Source organism: Nyctibius grandis, chromosome 2 (assembly GCF_013368605.1).
Source record: "Nyctibius grandis isolate bNycGra1 chromosome 2, bNycGra1.pri, whole genome shotgun sequence".
In the NCBI taxonomy this organism is placed as follows: Eukaryota; Metazoa; Chordata; class Aves; order Nyctibiiformes; family Nyctibiidae; genus Nyctibius; species Nyctibius grandis.
Window position 1 is genome coordinate 87,479,472 of NC_090659.1, and position 12,059 is coordinate 87,491,530.

General features: G+C 37.6%; 1 protein-coding gene across 1 annotated transcript in view; it reads right to left on the reverse strand.

Moving 5' to 3' along the window:
* The window catches only part of TDRD3 (tudor domain containing 3), a 110,635-nt gene that overhangs the window by 63,822 nt on the left and 34,754 nt on the right, over nt 1-12,059 (reverse strand). Inside the window, exons 2-3 of the mRNA XM_068424692.1 lie at nt 4,286-4,370; nt 99-164 (exon numbers count right to left, since the gene is read on the reverse strand). Coding sequence (XP_068280793.1) covers nt 99-164; nt 4,286-4,370 — 151 coding nt within the window. The remainder of the gene's footprint in view (nt 1-98; nt 165-4,285; nt 4,371-12,059) is intronic.

The window sequence follows — 12,059 nt, forward strand, 5'->3', positions numbered from 1 at the left end:
TGTGAAATAATGACAAAACCAGACTAATGCAGCATAGAAGACTGTCATCACACAGAAACCATAAAATACAGAAAAAGTGCAGTAAAAACACTGTCTACCTTTTCCACCTTTCCACCATTGATGTCACTGGGGAGGAATTTCTTGCCAATCGTTCTTAAATCTGTCTGAAATTAACAGAGAAAACAAGAGAATATTAACCTAAAATATCCTGTTTCAAAGAAAAAATCATCATAAAATAGGAAGAAGGGTATTTCTTCTATAACACCAACTGTTTATAGACTATAAAAAAACCATCCCTCTAACTGCATATGATGAAAAAAATATGACTAAAAGAATTAATAAAAGAAACCATTTGCTTTTTAAATTGTATTTGTTTTACGCACATTTTCATTTTCAAAGATTATTAAAAAGCTTTTAATAGATGAAAAGAAATTACTAAGTAATGCTTAATTATTGGACATAACTGACGTTTAATACAGCTGAACTTCTTTCTTCACTCTCCATCTGGCACTTAAAAGTGTTTTTAGTTTGTGTGCATGTTTCTACATGCACAAATCCTTCATAAAAGGCTGGGATGATTTTTGCAACTAAACCTACAGTAAAAGCTCTCATCGTATTTCCATTAAATGCTTTTTATCTTAAATTTCTGATTACTTCTTTTGTAAGGGAGGTAAACAGCTGCATGACATTATTCAGCAGCTGTGCAACATGGCCACTGACAACATTAAACTAAAGACTTCATACAATCGAAGGAACAAGTCTCCACAAAAGCACTTTCCTCACCTAACATTGCCTGGACAAGTATATCAATCATGGTGATGTGTGACAAAAGGATGGACTGGATGGCTAAAAGGTGCAGCATGTGAAAATAGGAAGTGGAATAAAAACTAATTAAGCTTTACACATTAGGTTTTTAGTGTATTTACATGTGTCAAAAAAAAATAAAGCACAGCCATGCAGCCTAGAACATCTGCATTTTCTAAGATCCATTGCTTGAAATAAGCCTGTTGTTTTAAATAGAACATGCTGGTGCAGATTACTGTACCAAAGCTAAAACCCTCCTTATTTATTATGGTCATAAACACTGTTGAAAGAAGGGCTAAGTGTAATTACTACTAAAACTTGTACGTTAACTTTCCATTAATATATGCCAAGGGACTACTGTTCCAGCACCCTAATCTTTAACTGAGCAGCCCTATATTTTAGTATCTAAAACACTGAAAAAACAGAATAAACCAATCATTTACAAAGAGAAACGTTGGCACCCTACAAATAGAAAACTAATTGTAGGGATGCTCTTTTAGTGTATTTACTCCGAGTATCTACAGAGCAGATAAATGCTCACCCCACCTTCTGTTGTGCAATATAGCCATAGATAGTGACAAGAAAGCACGTTTGGTTTTCTATTTGAGACCACCTGAGGGAACTGATCTGTCATTTATCTCTGAATAGCATACAGACTCCTATAAACGGTTCTCGCATGTTCCATATCCTTAAAATTGACAACTCTCCAGCAAGGTGCTTTCCAATCACAGCAGCATGAAGGGGACACAACTGTTACAAACTCTTTGCAAGATCTTATACAAAATAAAAACATTTGAAGGACCAAAGGTACATTTATGTCTATTTCATACTTATTTAAGCAATTCACACACACACACAAAAGGTACATTGACTTCTTGGTTTCTTCTGCCTGAAATGTGTCTCTAGCAGTGGAGGAAAGAATTTGTGAATTTGTAAGAGGTGGATCTAAATTCACTGTCATCCTGTTGTTCAAGCCACACTGCCATTCCCTACTTACCCAACAGGCAACTTAATCTTCCGGGCATCAAAACAACTGACTTAATAACAAAAATATTGATACGCAATTAAAACTGGCTTTGGAGTACCCACATAATAAAAATAAAATAAACCAGAAATGATCACAGAATCACAGAATGTTAGGGATTGGAAGGGACCTCGAAAGATCATCCAGTCCAATCCCCCTGCCAGAGCAGGATTGCCTAGACCATATCACACAGGAACGCGTCCAGGCGGGTTTTGAATGTCTCCAGAGAAGGAGACTCCACAACCTCTCTGGGCAGCCTGTTCCAGTGTTCAGTCACCCTCACCGTAAAGAAGTTTTTCCTCATATTTATGTGGAACCTCCTGTGTTCCAGCTTGCACCCATTGCCCCTTGTCCTGTCAAGGGATGTCACTGAGAAGAGCCTGGCTCCATTCTCATGACACTTGCCCTTTACATATTTATAAACATTCATGAGGTCACCCCTCAGTCTCCTCTTCTCTAAGCTAAAGAGACCCAGCTCCCTCAGCCTCTCCTCATAAGGGAGATGTCTCCAGGGCCCCCACCTCATTCATCAGTGGGCCTACATTGCCTCTAGTGTTGGCTTTACCTGCAATGTATTTGAAGAAGCCCTTTCTGTTGTCCTTGACCTCTCTTGCAAGGTTTAATTCCAAGGAGGCCTTAGCTTTCCTAGTTGCCTCCCTACATCCTCTGACAACAGACTTCTATTCCTCCCAAGTGGCCAGCCCCTCCTTCCATCATCTGTACACTCTCTTCTTCCACTTGAGTTTGCCCAGCAGTTCCCTGTTTAACCATGCAGGTCTCCTGCTACCCTTCCTTGACTTCCTACCTGCTGGGATGCTCTGATCTTGAGCTCGGAAGAAGGAGTCCTTGAATGCTAACCAACTATCTTGGGCTCCCTTACCTTCTAGTACCCTGTCCCATGGAATTTCCCCTGGCAATTGCTTGAAAAGGCCAAAGTTGGCCCTACTGAAGTCCAGGGCTGTGATTCTGCTAGCTGTTCTGTTCCTGCCACATGAGATCCTGAACTCTACCATCTCATGGTCACTACAACCAAGGCTGCCCTCAACCTTCACCTCTTCAACCAGACCCTCCTTGTTAGTAAGGATAAGATCCAGCAGCGCTCCTCTATTTTATTATTTGTTTGTTATCTATCAAACAAACAGGAAATACAACATATACATGCACAAACGATCACACTAGCACTTGTTCCAGCCTATAATTACATTCAGGGTAATACGCAGTAATTTGGAAGTATTATAGTTGTTTTTTTATAAAGCAGTAATGCATTCTCAGCTATATATATAGGCATGCTACTACCGTCCAGAAACCAAATGCTTCCCCTCTGCATGTTTTGCATTACATTCTTTTCCTTTTTGCATTATGATTTTGTCTTACTTCTTTTCAAATTCATTACGTGAATTGGTGCATATATAAACATGAGTGATCGAACTCATGCTTCAAAGAACAAATGAAAGGAGTAGAGGGGATATTCTTTTAAGAGTATCAACTTAAAACAGCAGTGGTTGAATCTCAAAGATGAACAAAATATCCCTAAAAATTCTCATTCACAATTTCATTAAGAAAGAATATTTTTCTCTTAAGCATTCTACTACACTGTTTTTTCCCCTTGGAACTACATATAGCTATTACAAAGGAAGAAGTTCACATAAATCCATATACAGTGTATACAAGCCGTAAAACTTCTGGGTATGGATGACTGAGAAATTGTCAAAACTCTCCCTCATGATTTTGATAGAATAAATTAAAAATCAGTTACAAATACTTGGATTAAGTAGCTGCCCTCTTTTCATTGTTACTGAAAGAGAGCAGACTTACTAATATTTACCAACAAAGTATACACTAGAATTCTGAAAAACAGGAATTCACATGCACACCTTTTCTTGAGTCCTTAAAAGTATTAAGGTTTATGTCTTCCGAGTTGTTTCTCTTTTATATTTTTGTATTTATTTGTTAGTAGGAATAATGACTATTAATCCAGATTTCTACAGGAAATCAAAAAATCTGTTTGTAGTTACAAATACATACATATCACAAGAAAATTCACCATTAGTTTGAATATGCTTTAAGGAGTATTATATCCAGAAGTCAAACTAAGTAAGGGTGTTTTATTCATCCCAACAAACTAATACTTTATACTACAATTTCATACTCATGTCAGTACATAGCACTTGTGATTTTATTACTGCTTGTACTTTGACTTTAGATTTACATTTCATAAACACAAAAATATTTTCCTACTGTAAGTTATGTTCGTTTTTCTCCCCCAGGTTTCACAGTTTGGAATAGGTATCATTTCCAAATAAAGCACAGAGCTCCTACACACAAGGAGAGAGGTAGGTACTCTGTCCTTTACGTAAATCACATAGACAACAGTACACACAAAACTACACTTGAGCCATTAGATACGTAATTTTTAGCATGATTTGTCAGAAAAAAGTTTTCACAATCATAACTTACATTAAGGGCAACTAGGATAATGTCATTTGTATTGACTTTTTCAGAAGAACTTATGCAAGCTTCAATTCCTTCATCTGAAAGATACCTGTTAAAGAAAAAAATATTAGATTATCATATGATGTATACATTAGGCAAAATTTTTTTCTGTATTTAAGATTATTATATTTAGATTGTATCTTTTGTGCTGGTGAAGCATAAATTTAAAAACACTTGGAAAATGACTTCGTGTGATCAGTTTCCTTACACTGAGATGCGACTGAATAAAAAAATTCTTCTATAATTTCTAAAAAAAACAAACCAAAACAAAAAAAAAACAACAAAAAACACCTCTGCTTACAAAATAACAACAGACATCATCCTGATTATGTTGAAGAGGGTAGCACTACCCTCCTCATGCCTGCCTCCTCCCGCCCACCCCAAATTATAAGAACCTGGTTTCAAAATCGACCATTTGGTCTTTACTTGGGGTAAGTGGCATACTTTCACTCATGCACTTGCAAGGAAAAAAACCAAAACCAACCCAAACAAACAAAACCTATCCCACACACAGCACAAAACACAACCACATCCTTTTCTGAAGAGTAAGACTGTATGGTTAAGCCCTCAAGGCCTGGGACATATAACACTGCCATCCTATAAAACATATACCTGTTTGCCTGGGCTATAAGGCAACTGAGAAAAGTAGAAGTGAATTACAGTGTATCAATAGTCAAATATGGTGAAAAAGTTTAAATAAGAATAGTAAACCTCCTCCACAATCACATTTGGAAGTGGCATTTGTGACCTTCATGGTGGTAAGTCCAGGATAAGTATCTTTCTACAAAAATTCTGTGAGCATACGATAAATTTGTTCATCTGAAAACTAAGGAAGTTTTAAATTAATTCATTCAGCTAATCAATTCAAAGGGGCTGATCTATTCTAACCTCCAAAAACACTTTAAAAAAAAAAAAAGATAATTTTAACATGAGTGGTCAGAAATTGTGACATTTGCTGTTCATTTTGCCTAATATTTCCTATTCGAAACCCCAGTTTTCATTTTTATGTAACTGGCAATCTGCCTTCTCTGCACAGCTCTCCATTTTATTTAAATACATTACAGCAATCATTAAATAATTGACATTTGCTAGACACTCAGTCTGAAACACAGTACTTGCCCAAATAACATTTAAATAACTACCTACCAAGAAATCACCACTGCCCAAAGAATAAAAGAATGATTTAAGAAAGCAAGCTTACTATACATCAAGAAATATTAAATACTCCTGAGTGCATCAAGAAATACTTCTTTTTAAAGAAAATAACATCCACAGTGTAACATATAAACAAGGCAAAACATTTGAAAGAAAGTACACTTGATAGGCCTTTTTGATTCTAGCCCAAGTAACATCAACATCAACTTCTCCAGCCCTGCCACTGTTACCAGACTGTGCAGGACTGGGAACAGAAAATGATCCCAGTTGTGCTCTAACCCAGACACTTGATGGGATCTAATCGTTCAAGTCGGACACTGACACATAGCAAATTCTGAAGGACCAGAACACCACCACAACCAAAAAAAAAAATAAAAAAAATCAAAACAACCCAAACCCTAGACGCACTGAATGGGAAAAAAATGCGTATATAAAAACACAAGAAGAAACAAACCTAGTTTTTACATAAAAGGCAGACGCTTGAGAAGAATAACATGGCAAGATTTGGTTGCTTGCATGGGAATGCAGGATTTCCCAGTTGAGCAACTCAAAGCTCGAGTGCTATGACCTGTGAAGATTCAGGTAACTGCTGTGAGTTAGCAGATGGATCTCGTTAGTGGGAGTCAGAAGGTAAAGCAGAACAGCACTCCCACTCTGTGCCAGAGGAAACCAGAACAGATAAATCCTGCAGGCACTATCGTACTCTCGAGGCTTCAACTGTGGTTTAATTACACCAATAGACTTCCTAGAAAGAGCAATATCATAAACTCTACAAGTGTACCTTCTGTTATCTTCAGTGTAAAACTGAACATAAATTCAATACCAGGGGCTGGGGGTAGTACAAAACCTGTAAGTTGAGTTTTAGACTGTCAGGAAAGTCGTAGAATGATTCCTCCTCTTCTGCTCCTAACGTAAACAAGTCATTCTTCAACTCTACTGAAGCTAGGACCGCAGTTCTCGTACAGAGCTTCTAAGCCTAGTACTTAGATGCAAACACTATCGTTTTCCAGAAAAAAAAAAAAAAAAATTTAGAGAATGAATAAACAAGAATCTGACCTAGAACTAAGTTTTCCCTAGATAGGGGAAAATTTATTAATTTTGCCATCACAAAATTCACTGCTGAGTCATGTTTTACTTTCTCACTTCAAAGCAAAGACTGCATCACAGCTGTCAAAATCCTGCTATGTCAAAATTTTCAGTTCATAACTTTTTATATATAAATTTATATATAAATTTTCAGTTTATTTTGTCTCATTACTTTGGAGGTTTTTGAGACAGACAGATAAAGAGAAATCCACTGGAAAAGACTATTCATTTTTGACTTGTGCTCATTTAAGCAACAGCACTTAGTAGAAACGTTGCCCACCTGACTGAAATCTCTGCTAACTTAACAGAGGCACCAATCATTAAATGCCATTGGGGGCATCTGTTAGCTTGATTTAAGCAAACACTAAAGCTTTTCAGCAAAATGTCATGATTAACATGGTTATTAAAATAGTCTTCAAAAAAGCAAAATCTGTCAACATCAAAGTGTGGGGGGGTATTTTATAGTTGCGGGTTGGTTGTTTTTTTTTTTTATAGATATTTATTACATGAAAGAATAAATTACTTAAATCCATAAGAACAATTCTCAGGATCAAAATTACTTTCAAGAAGATCAAATCAACAACTATCTCAGCAAAACTACGCTGAAGAACTTCAACAGGGAAAAACTAAATTAGCAGAGCTCTCCAATAACGTGTCACGTGTTGCTTCTGTGCCACAGGATGTAAAAGTGTGGATTTCACCAGAAATGGTCAGGAATTGGTCGGGGAACAAACCACAACCAGGAAACACTGTACACCAGAAGTAGCTAAAACACAGATTTCTCCTTCTTTAATAGAAGCTTGGAACAAGTATATATCAACTCAGTCTTTTCTATTTTGCTCTAATAACTCTCTTATACAGACTACACAGCAACAAGTACTCCAGATATAAGTTTAGATTTTCTTTACAATCTTACAGAAACTTCTTATTTAAATAAATGCACTTATACTGGAAAACATATATCTACATCTCTCAAGTACGAAAAAGGAGTTACAAAAGGCAAAATTAACTCTTCAACTGGCATACGGCTTCCCCCCACAACATACAGATTATGAAGTCTGAAATTCTTTTTCTAAGCTCTGAAGAAAACAGTAATCTTTTCTATCCACTCTTAATAAGGGTATGTGATATGCTGATGGTAGGACCTTTACAGCATAAGGCCACTCAATCTTTTTGTTCTCCGTATTATATGAAGGAAAATAATCTGACCCTGACAAAACCAAAGACAGCAAAAAACCTCATCTAGAGTGAAAGACAACAGCTCTGAAGCCTCACAACATCTACATTACTTACTCTGCATGTTTATGTAAAATACCACGACCTATTACAACCTTAGATAACGAAAGGTGAACTACAATGTGATCCTATTACATTAATCCAATACATTTCCTATTGCCAAGGGGTAGGAAGCAATCCTAAACCACTCATGAACCAGATCACACTGCTGTAAGCAGCTCACAAGCTCCCAATCCCCAAGAGGTACCTGGCAGTGCCACACAAGCTCACTAATTCTTGCTCTCCACACCTCCATCACAAGCTGTCCCCTCCTCTTCTTTCAAAGGCAAGGGGGTATGGGAAATAACCTGGCACAGAAATGCTGCTGCCACAATCAACAAATGCCGTAGAATCATAGAACAGTTTGGGTTGGAAAGGACCTTTAAAGGTCATCTAGTCCAAACCCCCTGCAATGAGCAGGGACATCTTCAACTAGATCAGGTTGCTCAGAGCACTGTCCAACCTGACCTTGAATGAGTCCAGGGATGGGGCATCTACCACCTCTCTGGGCAACCTGTTCCAGTGTTTCACCACCCTCGTTGTAAAAAATTTCCTTATATCTAGTCTGAATCTACTCTCTTTTAGTTTAAAACCATTACCCCTTGTCCCATCACAACAGGCCCTGCTAAAAAGTTTGTCCTCATCTTTCTTAAAAGCCCCCTTTAAGTACTGAAAGGCTTTCCTACATATAATACAGAGGCTATAAGGTCTCCCTGGAGCCTTCTCTTCCCCAGGCTGAACAACCCCAACTCTCTCAGCCTTTCTCCATAGGAGAGGTGTTCCATCCCTCTGATCATTTTTGTGGTCCTCCTCTGAATTTGCTCCCCCAGGTTCATGTCTTTCCTGTGCTGAGAACTCCAGAGCTGGACGCAGTACTCCAGGTGGGGTCTCACAAGAGCAGAGCAGAGGGGGAGAATCACCTCCCTCGACCTGCTGGCCATGCTCCTTTTGATGCAGCCCAGGGTATGGTTGGCTTTCTGGGCTCTGAGCACACATTGTCAGCTAATGTTGAGCTTTTCATCCACCACCACACCCAAGTCCTTCTCCTCAGGGCTGCTCTCAATCTGTTCATCCCACAGCTTGTATTGATACTGGGGATTGCCCCAACCCGCGTGCAGGACCTTGCACTTGGCCTTGTTGGACCTCATGAGGTTCACATGGGCCTACTTCTCAAGCTTGGCCAGGTCCCTCTGGATGGCATCCCGTCCCTCAGGCATGTCAACCATACCACTCAGCTTGGTGTCCTCTGCAGATTTGCTGAGGGTGCACTTGATCCCACTGTGGTCCCCGTACGGACCCCTGAGGGACACAACAACAGTTTCAGAATTGCACACTTTTGCTTAAGGTGAAGGAGCAAATAAATAAATGAATGACAAAACAAATGAGTGAAAACTGTAGAGTGAGAAGCAGCCCAGCTACACAAAGCTCTCTAAGAAGTCAAAGGCTAGCCAGTAGCTGACTACTGACACCTTCTCATACTGACAGCGACAGAAATTATTTCCGTAACATACAATGCAGATAACATTACCCTGGAAAATGAGCAACTATGTTAAAATTGGCAGCTTAGTTTTTGGCTTTATCTGACAAAATCTTAAGCATCCTAAAGAGGTGTTTACATCTTTGAGGAAATTAAAAAAAAATAATAATTTAAAACCAGCACAAAAAACCCTCCAAAACACACACACACAAAACCACACTGATATTTTCTCTAAGAGGACTGGTAACTAGAATAACATACATTGCAACTACCTTTGGTTTCCAAGAAAAAAAGTACTCACTAGACTTCTTTCTTTCACATTTTAAAAAAATCTCAAAAGTTATAAATTGAAGTAATGCAGACAATCCAATTGATTTCAAAGGAATTATAGCAAGTAATGCTGCATGAATCACATTGGGATTTTGTGGCCTTGGAACATTAATATAAATTTTAAAAAAATAAATAAAATCAGCTTGCAATCAAAAGGGCACAAAGCTGCTGCAAATGGTTGAGATGGTTATTTGTGGAGCATTCTCTTGGGAGAGAAGAACAGAAGAGAGAGGAAAATAAATGCTTCTAGTGCAATTCTTCCACATTATGCTTGCTGAAACCTGAGGGATATGTAGCACCTATTCCTCCCCCTGTCTCAGCTCCACTCATCTGAGACATGTAGCAGTACAATCCTCTTAGCAACAGCTTGTGTCAGAAGAAATCTCCTAGAAAGTACTTAGATTCTTACCTTACCTTCAAATGAAACATTACAACAAAGCCATTAGTAATGAATCAGCATTTTCTATGTGAACCATTCACATATAAATCCAAATATGCAATTTTTCTGTCAAAATGTTCTCAATCTTGTGTGAAAAGAGATTTCAGTAATTCTTCCTTTATAATACACAGAAAAACATATTACATCAGTGACAGGCAGAGCTGTTTTCCCACTGCTCCTTCATATCAAGTATGATATCAATTTAATAACCCACTTTTGCACATTACAGGTGAGCACATTCTCCTTTTCAGCATTTCCCATTGCTAAGGGCCATAACTCTGTCGTACCAATCTCACTTGTGCCTCTACTTATCTCGTTTCATCTTCCGCTTTACTTCATCAAGAACAGATTACACCTGATGTAGCCTAAACAGACAGATTTCTGTACTGCTACACTATTACCACCCATGTCTGAAACACTGAAGAAATCAGCGGTATCAAAGGAAGATGCATTTTTGCTTGTCTGCTCCATAATGCTGGATCGAATACTTGATCTGCAGACAAACATGCATGTGTACAGACACACAGAGTTTAAAAGGTTCAAAAAAAAAAAAAAGCTTTATTTAGAATGAAATCCACCAGGTAAACAACTTTCCTAATAATATTTATTTTTCACAAGCAGCTTTCTTGAAAAGCATGTTTTTTCTGTTTGCAATCAACAGTTCATGCACAAACACAAATCTTCAATCCTTTATCCTTTTTCTATCCCGTAATATATTTTTCTAGAAATCCTCTGTAATTTTCTTCTATCATCTCTATAATTAACATTTTATTAAGGAGAAGCTTGCTTTAAAGAAAAAAGTAAATAATGGAAATTAATATTAATAAACATGCTCTATAAAATTTACATATTTCAGATTCACAACTCTTCACAGAATCACTGTGATATTAGCAGAAAGCACAAACTGTGTTAACAGTACTTCTTGTAATTCAGTGCCAGCCACATGAAACAATGCTGAAGCTTTATAGTAAATCTTATACAGCTATTTTCACTGTGTGTATGCAGAAATCAGAATGTTCCTTCCATTGCTTCGCTAAGAAAGAAGATTTATACAATCATGCCATACAAAAGATAAGATTTTAAAGGGGAAAAAAAGAAATAAATTCGCAGAGAGCTTTCAAATTTCTCATGCTTGGTAACACTACAAAAGAAGAGAGAACAATTTTAACAATAAAGCAGAGCAACTTCAAAGAACGCACTAGTACGAGACAACCACTGGGTGCCAGTATTGTTCCATAACAGAAGAACCGTCTCTCCTGTACTATTTTAAAAACCTGGAGTTCTCTTTAATAGGGTTTCAAAACGTTCTACTGAATTTCAGTTGTATAAAGGAATTACACTGCAATGTTACAAACTTTATCGAGGAGCTCTCATTAAAGCTGTTTTCAAAAAAAAACCCAGCACATTTTAAAACATTATTATGCTAAATATGAAAATCAGATTTTAAAGAAGGCTTCTTCATACCCTATAACCTGCATAACAATATTGGGAAGGCAACTGACAATGTTCTTCCCTTCAGCTTCTGAGCTTTTTATTTAAAGGATAATGTAGTATTATACAAACTACCAGACAAAATAAAACGGAACTTAAGGGTGAAAAAGAAGAGAGAATATTTTAGAAAAATTCAAAAGCTCTGCCAAAACTAGGGCCAACTGTTCCTTTATCCACAAGGCAAACATCTGTAAGGAATGACAAATGTAGATCCAGTGGCATTCTTGGGACTTTTACTGTTAATATTCTCACACCCAGAAAAATGAAGTTTTCCGTAAAGTCTAAGCTCACTGCACTGCCTTCTGTTGCCTCGTTTTGTGTCCATCTATGGAGAAGAGACCATGCCTTTCCTTTTTGCAATCACATTTAAAGACTTACTTCCTATATCTTGTACTTCTTGCTCTGCATCTTCATAGGACCGTAGAATGGTTTCGGTTGGAAGGGACCTTAAAGATCATCTAGTTCCAACCCCCCTGCCATGGGCA